General features: G+C 44.8%; 2 protein-coding genes across 2 annotated transcripts; both read right to left on the reverse strand.

Moving 5' to 3' along the window:
* On the reverse strand, positions 1-1,656 carry LOC144175831 (GPN-loop GTPase 3-like). The gene has a single exon (XM_077704845.1). It carries the CDS (start codon positions 1,509-1,511, stop codon positions 678-680), a length of 834 nt encoding a protein of 277 aa, XP_077560971.1. The 5' UTR covers positions 1,512-1,656; the 3' UTR covers positions 1-677.
* A 3,830-nt stretch (positions 1,657-5,486) lies between these two features.
* Positions 5,487-17,165, reverse strand: LOC144175833 (hydroxymethylglutaryl-CoA lyase, mitochondrial-like). Its single transcript, XM_077704846.1, has 9 exons — positions 16,895-17,165; positions 15,413-15,484; positions 14,569-14,676; positions 14,016-14,111; positions 12,598-12,656; positions 11,827-11,916; positions 10,903-11,077; positions 7,924-8,127; positions 5,487-6,472 (listed from the first exon to the last, which is right to left on the reverse strand). The coding sequence occupies exons 1-9, from the start codon at positions 16,931-16,933 to the stop codon at positions 6,371-6,373; spliced, it is 945 nt and encodes a 314-aa protein (XP_077560972.1). The 5' UTR covers positions 16,934-17,165; the 3' UTR covers positions 5,487-6,370.
* Positions 17,166-18,619: the final 1,454 nt, after the last annotated feature.

Consider the following 18,619-nt stretch of genomic DNA (forward strand, 5'->3'; position numbering starts at 1 on the left):
CTGGTTTCACTCGTTGTAGAGCCACGTGTGTGAATTCAAGTGACATCGCATGGGTAATCATTGTGTTTACAGCTTTGCTTTTCAACCACCTTCACAGGGTAGATTGGCAAATTTTTTTTTTATGAGCAACGCCAAAGGACGTGAACATTTTTCATTGTACATTGCTTGTGTTTAAGTGCACCTGTTTCAAAATTTTAGAAGCATTTGCTTGAACTCAGAAATTTTTGGTTTTTCCTGTGGCCGTGTATGCATTAGTTCCTGCATGTTCGGACTCACAAGGGCCCATACTACTCCAACATAATGTTGGGACAGGCTTAACAGTAAACTGCACCTAACAGTGAGACGGTGCTTCCTGGTGATGATGAGGTGTCATCTCGTCGATTTAGCGAAAATGCCACCTGCCTGCGATGTTTGAGAGTAAACAAAAAAACGATTTGCTCAGGAAATTTTTTTAAAAGACGTTCATTCATCGTCGTAGCATTCTGTAAAATTAACGAAATTAAACTAAGTGGTTCCATTTACAATGCGCATTTTAGGGTACAATGCATCACAAATATGGGGCGAACCTTTTACAAAACTCATGCCCGCTGAGTGAAAATGTCTTCCACAAAAAAAAAAGGTTTCACGCACTTGCGCGCTCACTACAGAGTCTTCGAGAGAAAACAGTCACTCGGCAACTAGTCGTCAAAACCGTAAGGCAAGTCTCCATCCCCCTCGCGGTCCGCCTCGAAGTCTCGCGTTTTCACATCCAAGTCTTCCCCGTACTGAATAGCGTTGTCAATGAGCAGAAGCAGGTCACCAATGCTTTCCTCCACCTTAATGTTCAAGGGCAGAAATTTAACCAGGCTGAACTCTTCGACAACCTTGGCGATGGCTTCGGACAGTCGGGCGTGCTTTTCATCGAGCTTGTCGTCCTCGAGCAGCAAGCTTGCGTCGGGTTCGAGAAAGCGGCCTATCTTCCTGCGGCCTGCCTTGTTCAAGAGGTCCATCTTGGTAATGACGTTTATGTGAGGGATCTCAAAGTTCACCATAGCCGCCAAGGCGGACAGGACGCCCGAGAAGAACTTGGGCGTGTCAACCAAGAACTGCGAGTCGATCAAATACACTCCGCAGACGCGGAACTCCCACGATTCCAACGTCTGAATGAGCCCTTTCATCACGTCGAGGTGGGTGTAAAGTTCGATCTGTCCCGGGCAGTCGAACAGGAAATAGTCGTCGCTGTCTTCACCGAGCTGCTCCTGAAGCCATTCGACGTTTTGGGCGAGATACTCGAAGCAGAAGACGAGAGCTCCGTTGGGACCGAATTTCAGCTCGTCGTCCTCCATGACGTCGTCCACGTTTATGAGAGTTCGGATGTCGAACGAGACGTTGTAGTCGAAGTACTCGGCTGCGGGATCCAGGTTCACCACGTGGATGGCGCGGCCGATGGCTTCGCAGTGCTTGGCGATGGTGCTGCAGTACGTGCTTTTACCGCTGCCGGCGGGGCCCATCACTAGCTGGGCGTACCTCATGTTGAAAGCAAGCACGGCAGTTGTCCTATTTAGTTCAGATGCATTGGGAATCGCACAAATAAGACGCCCGTCCACAGCACACCTTTCACAAACACATTGGTGATTCGCGCGACGACACGACTGAACAAGACAACGCTGGGCGCTGACATCTTGAAACAACGTTGCCAGTTTTCGTGGTTTTCGTACGGCTGAGGTGGTTCCCGTTATTGAACGATGTCCAAATTTTTAAAGTTTATCATACTCACTAACAGTTTTTTCAGCGTTATTTTTTAAAAAAACTTTAGGTATACGCACAAAAAGCACATATTCAGGAATGTGGGGTTTGTGGGTTTTTTTTTCAGAAAGATGTCCGCATCAGTTTCGGTTTCGGCCCCCGACCATATGTCCTGACTTCTTTAAAAGTTTGTTGTGCTCCTATTTTTTTCAATATGGGACATAATTTTTTTATATGAGGAAAGCACGAGGGTGGAGTAGGCTGAATCCCAATGACACGATGGCCAAGGAGATAAGGGTCGTTCCCCAAAAGCTCCTTCCTCTTGCGGTTTGACCGCACGTCACCGGAGCAGTGCGGGAAAGCCCATCGCCCCGAGCGGACAATGCCAGTGCTTGTTACCGTACATCGAACTACTTCGAATGTATATTCGAGATTTTAGAGTATTGCTATATTCGTTTTGAAGCCGAATAAAATATTTTGTTATTCACTTCGATATTCGTAAGTTTCGAACATTTGCGCACCGCTAGTAACAATGCAAGGTAACAACGCTATATATGGTAGCAATGTGTTATGTGATGCGTTAAACATCAACGGCAAAGTTTTTTTTTTCAATTGGTTAGTTAGTTCCAAATACAATTAAAGATAATTAGCCGTTTTTGGCCAAACAATAGACCAAACAGTGTTGGTCATAAAACTGTAATCTTTTTTTTATATTCTCCAATGCTATGAACCCTGGTGAATGCAATAATCGAAGCAGTTTTTTGATGCACCGCTTGGAACTAATTTTACAGCTCATTAAACTTCGATCGGTGTTTGAAATGGGCACTCAACATGGTTCCTTGCCACTAGTGCCACCAAGGTTTAATGAGCTGTAAAATAAGTTCCAAGAGATGCATGAAAAAACTGCATAAAAAACTTCTTCGATTATTGCAGTCACCAGGGTTCAAAGTATTGGAAAATATAAAGATTACAGTTTTATGACCAACATTGTTTTGTCTATTTTTGACTCAAAATGGCTATATTATCTCTAATTACCTTGGGAGCTAATTTACCAACTGAAAAATAATGGCATATTTGAAATCAGTGGGAAAAAAATAACAAGACTGACAACTTTCACAAACTTTCTTGAAAATTAAAAGAAGTTGTTTTAAGACCACTGTCCCCCCTTAACAGTAAGGGACCCAGAATACTACCTTGTGGTACTCCACCCGCTGTTTAGAAATACTTGCAGTGAACCTGTTAGAGTGACGCAAATAGCTTTTAAGAACTTGAAGAAAGTTTCTGCGAAATTTGTAGTGATTGATTTTTTTATGAGTGAAGTGTGGTCAATTCTATATGCTATCGAATGCCTTAAAGTACTCTATTAATGCACCCAGTGTGAAATCCTCACGTTGAAATTAATCCAACTCGATCCTTTTTGTAAAAAGAGTGCACTCTCAGTTGAGCGGTTTTTGGTGAATCTGATGTGATGTGTAGTAGCAAAGTCTCCTTTATAAAAGTATAAAGGAGGCTATGGTAGTAGTAATATTGTTATCGCACAAAGGCAATCTAATGCCACTGAAAGTTACGTAACCACGACAAAATCATGTTGCCTATCTCACTGTACTGTGTCATACTTAGTTATTAATTTTTCAGAAGTGCACAGATGCCCACCTGAGACAGCAGAAGTATACACATGTAAACAATTTTTTTTTTCATGAACGCACCTATGTAGCAAGTGTGCCCAGACCACACCATGATGCTCTGGTTGGGGTATCCATCACTGGGGGTTACATAACACTGGTATCTTCAGCGTAGTCAACAATTTCATGTTTCTAACAGACTTTCAGGCAGAACAGTGAAACTTGACTTCATAAAAAAACCCCACGTTGCTTGGAATAGGCTTTAGAGAGGAGCAAAATGATTCAAGAGCATGGAAATGAATAAATCTGCCCTCTGTGGGGAACAATAAGCACCACCCTACAAGTCCTGTGAACGTTTGTCTTGTGTGGAAGCTTCCACAACAGCCATGAATGAACTCCATGCCTCCCCAACACCATGCTGGACTTTACATTATCGTCACGCAGCGGCAGGACAAATGATGTGAACCGTGATGTGAATCTCATTCACCGCTCCAACCGAAGGGGAACGAGATGGGCTTTGAAGGGGCCATGCTGACAAAATACAACTTCGCTTTGTCCGAAAGATTTCGTGTTTTACAGTGCCCCTGACGACTGTCCGGAAGCAAACGATGCTTTGCTCACTGAGAATTATGAATCAATTCAAGTTAAAATTTTTATTCTCCTGCCAAGTCTTTTCCAGCTTTTTTTTCCAATCTCCCCCATCAATTTTTGATGGAAAATAAAGGAACTATTATTATTATTATTATAAGTCGTGTGTATTCGTGATGTCTGAAATGACATCGGGAGAACCGCTCTGCAGACGATTGTGGAGCCTTGTTTATTATTAGTCGACCTAGATGGCGCCACCATGCCACAGCGGGCCTTTTTCATCCTTTGCTGCATTTTTGACCGTATTTGTACCTGGGTTATTTTTGTTAAGGTAGAAAAAAATCGTTTCGTGAAACATGGTGTTTGCTCAACAAATATGGTCACGTAACACACCGTCACTTACGCCAATTGGCCAGTGCCGTCTGAGATAACCCCAAAGCGCCACAGTGCTGTGCAGCTAAAGCAAGCATAGTGTGCGCAGTACCAATAGCAGTACGCATCGGTACTTCTATGTTTACGTGTACCTTCGTAATTTTCGCTGTTTACCCCACCGTTCTCACTACTATAAAAAGAATGCGCCCTAAATATAAGCGCAAATAGCTCGTTTGGCAAGCTTATAAGCCCTGGCTAACTTGCGTTTGCTTTTGCTGGCCTCAGCCAATCGCCGAGCTGGTGCCAGGTTCTGCTGTGGGAAATGAGCTAGTGGGACGCATGTCCATTTCCTTTTTTCCTAATTATATAGCTTATTTGAGCTAAGTTTACGTTAACAGTAGTGTCAGTATGGTTCTAATGAGGCGATCCTTCGAATGAATCAAACTTGTGTTTTGTCTGCATGGCCCCTTTAATAGCTGCGGTCGCCATCTTAGCACGAACATGGCCACATATGAGGCACTGTGTACATCGTCTTTTTCGAAGGCTGGCGACATGTGCTTCTCTCCAACCTCATCTTCTTCATGTAACAATATTAAAAGGTGCAGCAGCAACAAGGTGCAACAAGTTGAAAGTTGTTACCGTTTCCACCCGTACCATATTTTCTCGATTCTGACCACCTCTTTTTTTTTTTTTTTGAACCTGTGATGGTTAAAGTAAACAGGGGTGCTTGGATTCGAAACAGATACACATTAAATTGTCGTTTTAGGCTTTTTTTTTCTTCTTGAAATGGCAGAGGTTGCTTAGAATCGATAAAATGCATAGTCCTCGTACAAATGCTACGGGGCTGGCGAAATGCATGCAGTCTCTTGAAAGCCCAAATGAGACCTTTAATCTAGCCTGCTGATAGGGTCACAACTGACACAGGTGCTCACACTTGCAGCAAAAAGAAAGACAAAACTCGCAACTTGGCACCGCCCCTAATAGTGTGCCTCTCAGTACTGTGACCGTATAGAATTGCAAGGTGGCCAGAAAGTTGTGATAACCTTGCGTTGCCCTTTCCGAGACCATGCTGTGATTGGCAAGAACCGGAGAGAATAAAAAAAGGGCAACTGCCTCTAATTGACTTTTTCATAGGCGTGCCAATTGGCAAGTATGAGAAGCACAAGATCATTTTTCCGAAACCGTTTATTTATAAAATACTGTGTTTCACAGCAAATAAACAAAGAAGAAACAAGCATGACAATGGTTTGCTTTGGAATGTCGATGATAATTTACAAAAGATGCGGGTGTAAGTAGAACACAACAGTGTACGAAAATGAGGTTGCCATCCCTACGCTACCTGACCTAGACTATGTTCTACAACGGACAAAAAAAAGTAAAAATAAAACCACAATTGGCCAAAATGATGCACACAGAAGTTGCATTTTACGATCAGTTTTCTTAGCACTAAGTCTGACTTGGCTAGCTCGCCCTAAAAAAAAAAGGGGGGGGGGGGGTGTAAGTTCTGTTTCTTTTACAACAGGCCATTAATCTTAGAAATTGCTGTGCCATATATCCTACTGTAAATTATTTTAGAATACTGCACATTTTTTTTATTAGGGAGGGGGGGACATCTAAGAGGCAGGAAGGTAAGGAACATAAAACGGACTGCCAGGCCACATGAATGCCCGTAATTTTGGCCCCAATTATTAAAATTGAGTTTGACGAGATTACGGTAATGACATGGCAGTTATGTGCAGAACATAAAGCAAGGTGACAAATGGCACCACAAGTGCGTGCAAAAGCCACACACTCGCACAATATAAATTACAATGTATTGCACGAACATGGTAATAAATACATGTCTCGTATCTCTGACATTGGCAAACATTTTTTTTGTCTACCGCTGGTCACAGTCTACGCAAAAATATCACTTGGCTTGAGAGAAGAAGCAATGGCTGTCTTCTTCAGAGGTCTGCTTCAACACAAGCCAGCTAGGTGCTGTCAGGGTCGGCAGTAGATGAAAGTGGCTTTGACTTTGGCTTCTTGATGGATTGGAAGTGACGGGGCGTCAGCCGGACGACTCAGAGCCTGCTGACGGCATGCGACACCTTGGAGTTGCTCGGCCTGTTGAGCGCCTTGCAGATGAAGTCACCCGCTTCCATCACCTTCTGCAGATCGATGCCCTGCGAACAAATTCACGAGAACATTGAGTCTTTTGTGCTTGCAAAACCGAGCAGTTGAAACAGTAGTTCTGGCTACGGATGTTAAAATTTTAAGTGTGTGAATATTCATAACTTCAAATACTTCACAAATGGGATTTGTGAAGTATTCAATTTGCAGTGCAGTTTTACAGTCCAAAGTATTTAAAGTTTACAAATAGAGCAGTAAAAGTTGGCTTTGCCACGCGGCGTGCAAACTTTCATGCTTTTCATGCATGGCATGCCTCTCATGGGTTGGCTTGTCTGCACAGCGCCAAAGCTGTGTAAAAAAGCCTAACACGTGTAGGCCTTAGACGAAACGAGTGAATTCTAACTACCGTATATATTCGATTATAAGGCGGTCACGATTAGAAGGCGAGGTCGCAACTTGGAGAGTTAAAAAAATCGCCATATATATTTACTGAGTTTCGAATATATGGCGGGGTATGACTTTGAGGCTATGGATTTTGGGACAAGAACCTCACCTTATATTTGAATAAATACCGTATAGTGAATGTTGGCTGCAGTGGAACGCTAGTTGGGTAAAAGTTATAAGCTGAAAGAATTTTCCTGTCAGTACGTTGGGGTGATTGAAGAGTCAAGAAATACTACTGGTCGACAATACCTGCAGTAAGAGACCGGTCATACTGGCCTCTTTTTCAATGACTGGAGGGACCAACCAAATATACACTCCCGGTATTTACAGCATGTTGAAGAACTCTCTATGGAAATATATGCTGAATATTTCTTCTTCAGCTTAGCCATGTTCTTTTGTTTACCATTTACCAAAGCACTGCCACATCAAAACTGCGTCAAAAGCCTTGCTGAAAGTGCGTCCAATCGATCTTGACCCTCACAGACCCGAATTCCAAACAGGAGAGAACGAACCCACACGACAATGCTTCGCAAATTGAGTAAACGCATCTCCGAATCACCTGAATGTACGCCGATACGTGGTTTATAGATAAAGGTATACTATTGGACTCCTTCTTCACGATTGATGCATGTACAGTATAGCCCACTTATAGCAAACCTGATTTTAATGAAATCTCGGCTGTAACAAACAAATCTTCGTTTCCCGTTACCATTCGTATACATAAATTTTACGTCCAGATACAGCGAAAAACGGATATAACGAACTGATATCCGTTTCCCGATGTGTTGATTATGAGTGGGCTGGACTGCATTGCTTTATCTAGAGGAGAACTGTTCGTTTTTCAAAATTTTCAAGTAACCGTTCTGACACAATAACAGCCCGGTTTAACGCACACACTGTGCGTTTTAAGATCTCTAAAACGCACAGGGCGCGCGTTAGCTTTTCAGCTTTTCAGTTGACCCACTGGTCTATGGAGGAGTGCACGAGTTTTCTGATAGGACACCATCGGCCCCACTAAGAACGCTTTCGCTTTAAAAAGAAGCGGAGAGAGGTCGCTTACCGTGGGGATGCCCATGCCGTGCAGCATGTAGAGCACGTCCTCGGTGGCCACATTGCCCGTGGCGCCCGGCGCGTAGGGGCAGCCGCCCAGCCCGGCCACCGAGCTGTCCACCGTGGACACGCCCATGGACAGCGCTGTCAGGATGTTGGCCAGGGCCTGGCCGTACGTGTCGTGGCAATGCACGGCCAAAGCGCTCGCTGGGACCTGCGGGTTAGAACGTACGTGCGGATGAGTGGCAAGAAGGGGGCAGGCAGAGAGAAGCTTGAAAGTGTAAGACTGCACTCTGGCTTTCGAAACGTGAAAAATGTTAATTTTTGACTTGGTCAGTGGCTGCGATTTCACGCATCAAAGTATGACCCCATGACCAGACAAAGTTTTGTCGAACACTTGACTACAGGGAACTCCTCTTCTCTGGAATGGCTCAAACGAGAATGCCGCCTTCGCAAAGGAGTACACGGTCAACGGTTTTTTTGTGGCTCCAAAAAGTGGAATTCGGGGTTTGTTGCAAGTGGGGCCATAAAGACAAAATGCCAGTTTGGTTCATTCAAAAGACTGCACTGCCTCGGCAACAATAATACCAACTTTATAGCAAACTTCGTTTAGACAGTTAAACCTCGATATAACGAAGTCGTACTTGGGGCCGCAAATTTCGTTAAATCGAGAATTTCGTAAAATCGAGGTTTCGATTTTACAGTTCATTTAACCAGTTATTGGGGTTTTAACACTTTGGCCCTCGCCAGGCAACAACTGCTATGTAGTTACCTCTCCAATTAAAGCGAAATTTGTACTAAAACTGGCCGCGAAAATTGTGTGAATTAAGAGTTTCAACACTTGGGCAATGGAATTCGGATAGCCGACGGTAGTTCATGTGTCATCGTAAAACCGGTGCTTTTTCCGCAACGCCTCATTAAATATGATAGCAGACTAGGTTTCCACTTTTTCTTTTTTCATTTCGGTCACTACTAAATGCCGCTGTTAGTCAATTGAACCCGCGTCCATGTCCCGTGAACTTCACCCCGCCGAGGTGCTCGTTCGAAGTTACGCCTCTTTTCGTCCATTCAGTGGTAGGCTTAGGTGCGGCGGGCCAATAGCGGAAGGCTGCTATGAAACTTTTGAAATACTTTTTTCATGTACAAGGGCTCCGCAGTATGGGCGCGTGATTCAACCACAACACTCGAGATAAAACCATGATTGCGAGTTGAGCGGAGTACACGCGGACCGCTTCACTGTGTGGAGCAGCGCTTACGTGATCCGGAAAGCGGAAAGCTTACATTAAAAATCTTCCGGCCAAATTCGATTAAGCAATTACTTTTACGCCCACTGAGCCCTTACGAAACTGATTTCTCCGCACCGCAGCTGTCTAATGAACGCTGGTGAAACGAAGATGACCACGTTCAAAGAGAGCAATTTATTGCCACCAGCACTCGATGTTCAAGCCGTAGTGAAGAAGTCCGTAAGCAGTGCTTGGCGTTTCTTGACCAGGGCGGGCTTTACGTGACGGTCGTATGCTGACAGCGCTAACAAGGTCTTAAACATTCGTGTGCACCTGCGTGCCTCCGCAGAACATCGATGGCAACCATCACACTTCGGTCCTTCGGTGGCTGTCAGTTTCACCGAGCTTCCTCAGGCTCTTGTTCGGAACACTTTTCTTTCTCTTGGAGTGCTCATGCTGCTTACAAGACTCACCTAACGATGCACGAACAAAATATTAATTTGGTTATCAGCGAGCACAACCTAGCGCAGCAGCACCGTGAGCAGTGACGCGTAGAAAAAAAAAAGCTTAAAGTAGGCTTCGGTAGCCTAAGCATAGAGAGCGCTGGCGTAGGCAACGATGGAGACGTCAAAATAGTGGGTGCACTATTAAACCGTCTATGACCGCTAGCGGTTTGTGCAGCTTCGTTCTTCGCTTTTAATTGTTGTTAACCGTAGATTTCACCGCTTTTCTTTCATTTTAGCCTTCAAGAGTCAATTTGAGTACTGAATTTTTTCAATGTAGGGCCTGAGAGGCAAAATAAAACGTGCCTCGACCGGAATTTCATTCTTCCTTTCTTGCCGTGACTTCGTTAAATCGAAAGCGCCGCACAAAATTACTTCGTAAAATCGAGACAAAAATACATGCATTTAGCAAAATTTTGTTAGAAAACTTGAAAAAATTCGTTATATCGCGAATTTCGTTAAATCGAGGTTCGTTATATCGAGGTTCAACTGTAGTACTAAGGAAAACAATGTTTCCTTTCTCACCGAGACCTTAAGACATAACAGGAACTTCTCCGTGCAATTGGTAGGCACTACCAAGAAGCATGACTGTGATTTCAGTGGATCCTCAAGTTCCATTTGATCCTAACACTTGAATGCTAACGTGCAGTTAACAAACTGATAACTCGGCTTTAGTAATCCCTACACTGCTGACACGACGCTGTGTGAAACTCGAATGTTTCACACTATGTATTTCTTTTTTGGTTAAAAAAATTGTCTTCCACCACTGGAATGGAGTTGAGTAAATTACCGAAATCTACTTCCTTCAAAATAGAAGCACATTGGGTCTTAATGACCCAGTGTTCCGATTCAGGTGTAAACGTCTCAAACGAAAGGATTCTGTACCTGGTTGTGCCATTCTGTGCTTCAATGTGTACAGTTTTTCTCTGTGCAACATAAGCTTGGTACAGGTTATTCACATGAAACCGAATAAATGCCGAATAAATGCTGAATAGTTGCCGAATAAATGAGAAATCCTGCGTCTCCTTCATAAAAATTTCCGTCAAACAACACACAATCCAAATCAAGCATTTATTGAGAAGGGAACTGTTGTGCTTAATCGCTCATAGTTTTTTTTTGGTGAGGAAACGGCAGTCTTTTAACATAAAAGTGATTTTGCTCAAGCAACGGGGTTCAACCCCCAGCATGCAAATAAACGCCACAGTCGCACATTTCTCTCGAGGCAACTCCTTCAGGAGATGAAAATGGTCGAGAGCAGCGTACCTCCTTGAGGACCGCCTGCAGCATGGGCCGCATGGTTCCCGGCGTGCCCACCCCGATGGTGTCGCCCAGGGAGATCTCGTAGCAGCCCGCCCGGTACAGTGCGCCCGCCACCCGGGCCACCAGCTCGGGGGAGACGGCACCCTCGTAGGGACAGCCCGCCACACACGACACATACCTGCAGGGTGTACATAATCGGAAGACATGTGGCTTCAGTTGAGATCACTATCGTCATCAGCATCATTATCACATCCAACACTACAAACATACAATGCGGCTTAGGCGAGCAGTATGTCTTACAGCACTATACAGCACTATAAGCTCAAAATTTTCTGGTGGATTCATGATTGGCGAAGATGTTAATGACATCGTGTCGCAGCATACGATGAATGCCTAGGTTTAAGGAAAAACGTGTCCCCACAATGCATCATCATTGTCACGATCGATCTCTTTACCAAATGGGGGATGACCTGTCACTCATCGATGCGAGCGTGCAGACTGATGCCGTTTCAGAGGTTGCGGACGTTAGGAATTTATTCCACAGGTAGAGTTAAGCAGCTATGAGGGATTGCGATAAAAGGACTACTGCTTTCATGGAAAAAAGCAGGTTTCAAGCATCTCCGCACAGTTTAGTCCCTCTTTTTCGCATTTTGTTCTCGAGGTGTAACTCTCTTTTCCACTGCTAATATGTTGAACCACCGTGTGTATACGTTTCGACAACAAAAAGAGCACGCCTGAAGCTAAGTAGTGCCAGTAAATACACTTGAAACTGTGAAGCGTTTGCCCAAGTTGAATTTCATTTCTTTGAGTTCCAATCATGGCCAAGACTGCAGGCTCTGAGAGATTTTTCGAAAATAACACTTGCACTTAAGTGAAAACATTGTTAACCTTCAAAGGGAAAACAAAAGACGGGCAGCAAACACGCACCCTCTGACTTTGATGTCGTTGGCCTTGGCAGCCTCGATGACGTCGCGAAACCTCTCGAGGCTCTCCTCTATGCTGCAGTTGATGTTCTTCCTGCAAGAAGTGAGAAAGGGGGAAAAAAGTTGAGGACAAGAAAAACCTAAAAAAATTGCAATGTACATTTTTGCTGTTCAAGCTGCAAGGGACTCCAACACTTAGCTATACTTTTGTTTTTGCATATGGCGGAGGGGAACACAAAATTGTACGATAAAATCTAATCAGCCTTTTGCTGCAGCCGTGCATTTTGATAAGTTTAGGGAACAAAGACAACGAATAAATATTTGGCCCAATTTTTGTCAGCTATTGCTAATTTGAACCTGGAAAAGCTACTTAACTTTGACAAATGAGGCAGAAAATTGAACTCAGTGGAGTTGGACTAGTACAGGGCTTCACACCCCAATGAGACCATTACATGTGTTTTAACTGAGTGAAACCATCAAAGTAAAAGGTAACCAAGCTCAATTAATGAGAGTTCACTGTGTGAGGCCTCCACACGATTTTGCCAATGATGGGCCACTCATGAAATATAAATCTACTGTCCTACAAACACATTACATAACAAGAACACTGTATAGGAAAAAAGCAGTGACTGGGTTACACAAACAAACTAAACTGGCCTTGCAGTAGTCTAGTTCAAGCAGTAACTAAGGTCAGAAAAAAAAAAAAAAAAAAAACATTGTAAGGGTGATTGTTCTTTTAATTGTCAGCAGCAAAAAGTGCAAAAGGTGGACTTACCGTGAGAATGTTTCAGATGCAGCTCCGAACACCGCAATTTCCTTGGCACCAGCGGCAAGCTGCACGAACAAAACGAATTCTGTGGTAAATACTGAGAGTGTCCACCCATCTTGAAGGGAATATCATGGGAATTAAGGGAAATGAAGGAAAGGATGGCACAAACTTAAAGAGGGTCTAGGTCAGTGCCACTACAGAAAAGGGGAGACTTTATACATAAAAACTAGCTTTTCAAACTCCAATGTGTCCTCTACCAAGGAGTTACGAGACAGTGTATAACACCTGGGATTCTTTATCGCACGACAAAATCTTCAGCACACAACACAGATTTTGGAAGCACGGCTGCCACAGCTAGGAGCAAATTGGTTAATTTGATTTGATTAATTACGAGGTCTGATGCGCTGGCGCCACACAGGCGATTGGTTAAGTGGAGGGCTCCAGGTTAATTTTTAACGTGCGCTGAAATCTTGGAACACATGGGCGTTTTCGCTTTCCGCCACAGCTAGAAGCAGGGTCAGCATTTATGTGTATAGCTGCTGAAGCAGCAGCTATATGCATAGTAACCTTGGGTTACAGAGCAATTAGTTTGCTATGCATGTTAAAACCGCACCTGTTAACGAGCCAGTTGATTTCCTGTGGTGACACTGCTGTCGTTTAGGTGCTGCTCTCGTACCCTCCCAAAGATTTCACAGGCGCGCAAGTTTTCACTGGCAATTTCAAATGCTTTGGCTCATTAGGTAACCTCTGAGCTCACTGCGAGCAACTTTATCCAGCTCCTTGAACCATCATCATGTATTGTTGCATTAGAAATCTGAGCACTCACTAGCCCCCTGAACTCTCATCTTATTGTTTCTCTTAATGCCACACTAGCGATCGATAGCACTTCAACAGTGTCTACTAGGAGCTTTCAAGGCTAAAGTTTCTAAGCTTTGCGAGCATTCCAGCTTGCGTTCTGGTTGGTCCATCAGGGACAAACAGGATGAGCCAAACTCACTCCAGCTTGGCTGGTATTGATGCCCTTTTGGCATCAAAATTTTTCTGCCCCAGTTTAGTCAACCGACCTTTGCTTTCCATTCAAAATTTTTTGCTGTTATTTATTGCACCTACGCAAATGTTTCGTGAGTTACCCTCGTAATGAAGTTGTCGCAATGAAAAGTGAGGTTCGCGCAAGTTGTAAACTTATTTCTGTGGGCTGCACTCATGACTACAACTGTGGGTCCTCGGAGACTTTAGAGCAGTTAAAGCCTGCACTTAAGTGAAAACCACTTCCCCTCGTGCCGTCCAGTTTGTTCGTGTGTCCTCTCTAACTGTATGTACCTTGTAACCCAAAGCTCAGCCTACAATAATGCAAAGCCAATCAGCCCAATTCCTCAGCTGCCTCGTAACAAAGTTAGAAAAGAAAAGGAAATACGTGAACTTACCGCTTTGTTGAAGCCCCTCATGTTTGGGACAAGCACTGGGTACTGGACACCGTTCTGCCGCTCGATTCCTTGCAGCACCTCTGTGTGGTCAGCCATCTGCGAACGTGAGCAAGGTCTTCTTATTCACTTGACCATTTTTTAACACACATTTTCTCTCTGAATGACCAGAAAAGGAGGTTAGTACCGTTACAGCGGACAGTTCAATGCAGTCAATGGAAGTTAATTCACGCAGTTGGTCTTTAAGAACAGGTGGGCAGCCAATGCACCACCACGCAGATGCTTGTCACAGCTCATTACCATGGGCAGCAGCGCCCATCTTATCGACCTTGAGATCGTAAATGACACGACAATCTGTTCAGACAAACGACCTGTGTGTCGTTTTTAGTACACCTTCAATCCTCAGACGTCATATATACGTTACTTCTTACAGGAAATGGATGACGTCATAAAATATTTTTGACTAAACACGTGGAACAAAGGGGGGGGGGGGGGGGTTCCACACATAAATGCGGTTACAAGCCAGTAGCCAAGCCAAGGCCAGTTTGTAGCTTACCTGGGGTACCCACTTGGGCGAGACGAAGCTGGTCGCCTCCACAACAGGAAGGCCCGCATTCGCTAGCCGGTTGATGAGCTCGATCTTGGTCTTTGTGGGCACTATCTCCTGCAAGCACAGTGCAAAGATAGAATAAGAACAAGGCGCAAGTGCAAAAACCACTCAGCCAAGTATAGAGATATTTGCTCCGCTGCACGTTCCCAAAAATGCCACGGAACACACAGTGCTGGCAAGCTAACATGAGCCATGCTCTAAAAGTGCGTCAAATAGTACAACGAGGAAAGAGGTTCAGCTGAGAAAGTTGCGGTAGAGTTTCTTGCACTGGGTCTACGGTCAGAAATGATGTGCATGGAAAGGTAACACACAATCCTCCACTAGCAGATCCATTTAAAAATTTCATGTAGGTCTACAGCTGTTCTACACTGAGTAGGAACCTGGTTTTTGAGTACACAAGGAATTACAAGTCATAAAAGAGGCGTAGCACTTAATAAAGTTATGGCCATTTTACACACCAGGAATTTTTTGTTGATAAATGTACATAACGGCAAAAATGGTACCTGATTGTTAGCTTGAACGATTCGCGATTTTAAGTCCTCACACTTAAGGTTGTCAAACTGTTCTCATCCATAAGCAAGTAAGTGATGAGGTTTAGAACAGAGCCATCATGCCACACACAGATTGGGTGAATTTATCGCAAAACTAAACGTGAAACGTCTCCGTGTTTTCACCTTGACTTGGTCAGTGACCGCATTTCGTCCTCAAAACTACAACCAGTGGCAAAAAGATTTGGTCCCCACACATTGAGGCTAAAAACAGACATTACCAAAAAGGGATCGTGACAAACCTTTTCATTCTGAAGACCATCCCGGGCACCCACTTCCACAATCTTGACGTAATCTGGGAAGCTGCTCACGTTCTGCAAAGACAAACAAAAAGAACATTCATTTACGGGGACGTGAAACGCAGTGTAACTTTCACTTATAACAGCAGCAAATGCCAATGCAAAAAAACTATTTAGACTCTTTTCAAAACCAAAATCAAAAGTCTTTATTTTCGTTTTAACAAAAGAGGGGGCAGCCACAAAAAGCTGCTGGTTGAGGCGGCTTGATGAGGCGACTGCCGGCCGATTTCAGGCAGCAGCAACAACATTTGTGTACAGAGTACGAGCAAGGTTACATACCTTGCTCAAGGTTCTAGCAGGCTCTCAGCAAAAACATACTACTGTTTTAGATCTACATGATAATAATAACAGAAACAATATGCAATCTGATGGGTAGTTCAGATTAAGGTGAACTTAGGTGAATTTTGTTGCTTCAATTAAGGTGAAGCAACAAAAAGTGAAGCAAGCGTACGGATCAGTTATGCACGTATGACAGGAACGTAAGTACTTTACACAAATGTAATTTATGCAGAGGTAAAATCCACTGTAATGTAGGTATATATAGGTCTCTCTTAGAGCTCGCAGCCTATAGTTACATTTCTAGAGGAATTGGCCCCAAAAATGTGGGTTGAGTAAGCGGTTTCCATCGATCATGCAAGCAGGAAACAGCCAGTTCACCCACTAAAGCACTTCCACGCATTTCGATCCACATCAGCATTCCTGCAGGATACATTCCAACCACGTGCGCTTTACCAAGGTAAAAAAGGTGGAGGAAGGGGGGGGGGAATCGCATCCGGCATCCGTCCTCTCTGCTACAGCTGTGGCGCCAGTTTGCGCGCACGGCCATAGCGCCCAGCCGAGAGTGAGTTACGCGCGTTAATAGCGGTGCAGTTTGAAGATAAAAAAAACAACGAAGAATGGCGCGTTACAATTTACAGCTATACATGTGCGCACAGATGAATCAGCGAGCTCGGTTTGCTAGCGCTGAACGAATAAGTGTCACTGAGCCCGTGAAAGCACGAAAGCAGCTTTCCAGCAATGCAAGGACCGTTCGCGCAGCCGTGCAATTGCGTACTCCACGCATTGTGAAGGTACCCGGCGGAAACTTCATCGAATGCTCGGTTAGTGGACGAATTCATTCGATCTTCCTTCGCGCTTGTTTGCAAGCCCGCATTACCATAAAAAAAAAAAAAATGAACGTGTTGAACATTGTGATCTATACTTATTCGAAGTTCGGAAGGAAGGAAAAGGAAGCCAGTGTGAACCCCAAGCTCAATAGCGTAAATTATGGATGCAATTTTCGTAATGTCATATACCTGAATCTAAAAGCACATTAATTCGTGCTCATTTTTCGATGAACTTCGATCGAACTCAAACCTGTAACTTATCTGGGAAAGCGCACACCGTGAGACTGTAAAGGAAAGTTGTTTGTATAGAAACACCAACCTTGTGATGAGTGGACGGATCGAACTCGGCGACAACCATGCCTGGCAATAGTCCTCGGTTGTGACGGCGGTAAAAACACTTGTGCTGCTTGTGCACAGACGGTCGCAGCTGCTGTCAACCACACTCTCCAACGCAGTGGCACAGGGAAGTAAGCAGTTTCGCTTTCGGTTCGTAACAACCCTCGCAGCGCACAATCGATCGCGGAGACCGTTTCAAAACTGAAGACGCACGGAATCGGCGCTGCGTTCAAATAGCCTCCAACTTTCCTCCGCGGCCCCGCACTGACGTATGACTGGCGCTCCAATGACGTCAGCGTAAAGCCCGTTCTGCCAGCCAATCACGCGGCAGCGAGAGTTTGTTGGTTCACGTGCCCCAAGGACGCAGTCCCCTCGCGTGACTTCTTACCCGCGGTGTCTCGGGTGCGACTTTTCTTCCTGAGTTTTGTTTTTGTGCCGCTACTTTCCCACTCTTCTCTCCTTACTTTCCAGCTGTTTTTCTGGGCCGGTCGAGCAAGCAATCAGCGCGTGGTCGACCACGCGATGGTTGGAAGGCATTTCATCGCCATGGGCGGACGAACGGCTTGGATTTGGTACAACTGCCTTGCCTGCAGGGGAAGCAATATGTAGCGCTATATGACTCAATAAACTTCGTGTGCTATGATTATTTGAAACTCTTGTGCATAGTGTGCGTGTGGAGATCAAGGTTATGGCCAGGAGGCATTTATATCTTAAGGGAAATTCCGCATGTAACGCGCCCTTGACGCAGGAGGACTCCTCCGTAATTTATGGCCCGCCTTCGCTTTTTCATCGCCCTTAGCAAAACGGTACGGTTGAGCAACACAGGCGTCTGATGAATCGGCTTACTGCCGCATATGACTTCGGCTTCGGCGGGTGTTGAACAAACAATTATGAAACCCTGAGATACGTACTCCTAGGATTTCGCGCCAAACGGAGGTTTCTCTCACGTGGAAACGAAGCCGGACAGCGTTATACCGGGGCTACAGGTAACGCCAGTACCGCAAGCACAGCCTCAAGGAAGAATTGCCAAAACCTCCACAACCGTTAAATTCGCCCAACTGGTCTAAATTAATAATCCGTGGCCTGATAACCCAATCGCAGCTTCGGAGTGTAAAACTACGAGCCACTAACACAAAACTTAAATTAAAAATCTCCGCTAACCTAATCGAATGCTTTCAACCCATAATTATGACAGAAAAGCATCAACAAAGATAGGGGTTAAGTACGTACTCTTCCGAAGACGCCTACAAGAACGCGGGCGCAGACGTCTTCGTACACATAAACGCACACTAGCGCGCGCAATTTCTCAGAGGTGGACCCGGTGATGACGATGCGAATACGCACGAAGAAATGTTTTCCTTTTAAGCCATGCACACGTGAAGAAACACCCTTCCCCAAGAATGTGCATAGTAGTCGCACAGGCGACATTCGTAAGAAATTATGCAGCGGCTCAACGCCTTGACCATTGTGTGCGGTGCTTTTTTTAACCTCGGGCGGTACGCGTACCTTACGTGTGCCCTAGGCAAAAGTGGAATAAGGCATTATGGGACCCCGCGAAGCGTGCATGTATTTTTCGTTGGAGCAAGACAGACGCCTCATCCTGAGATGAACACAATGCCTGCCGACCTGCAGAAATGCAACATAAAATTTTACACGGGACGTCTCGGGTCCTTCCCTCCAAAAGTCGAGGTCAGCAATGGCGGATCTG

Source organism: Haemaphysalis longicornis, unplaced genomic scaffold, assembly GCF_048455015.1.
Source record: "Haemaphysalis longicornis isolate Haplotype H1 unplaced genomic scaffold, Haemaphysalis longicornis Haplotype H1 scaffold_3, whole genome shotgun sequence".
Taxonomy (NCBI): Eukaryota; Metazoa; Arthropoda; class Arachnida; order Ixodida; family Ixodidae; genus Haemaphysalis; species Haemaphysalis longicornis.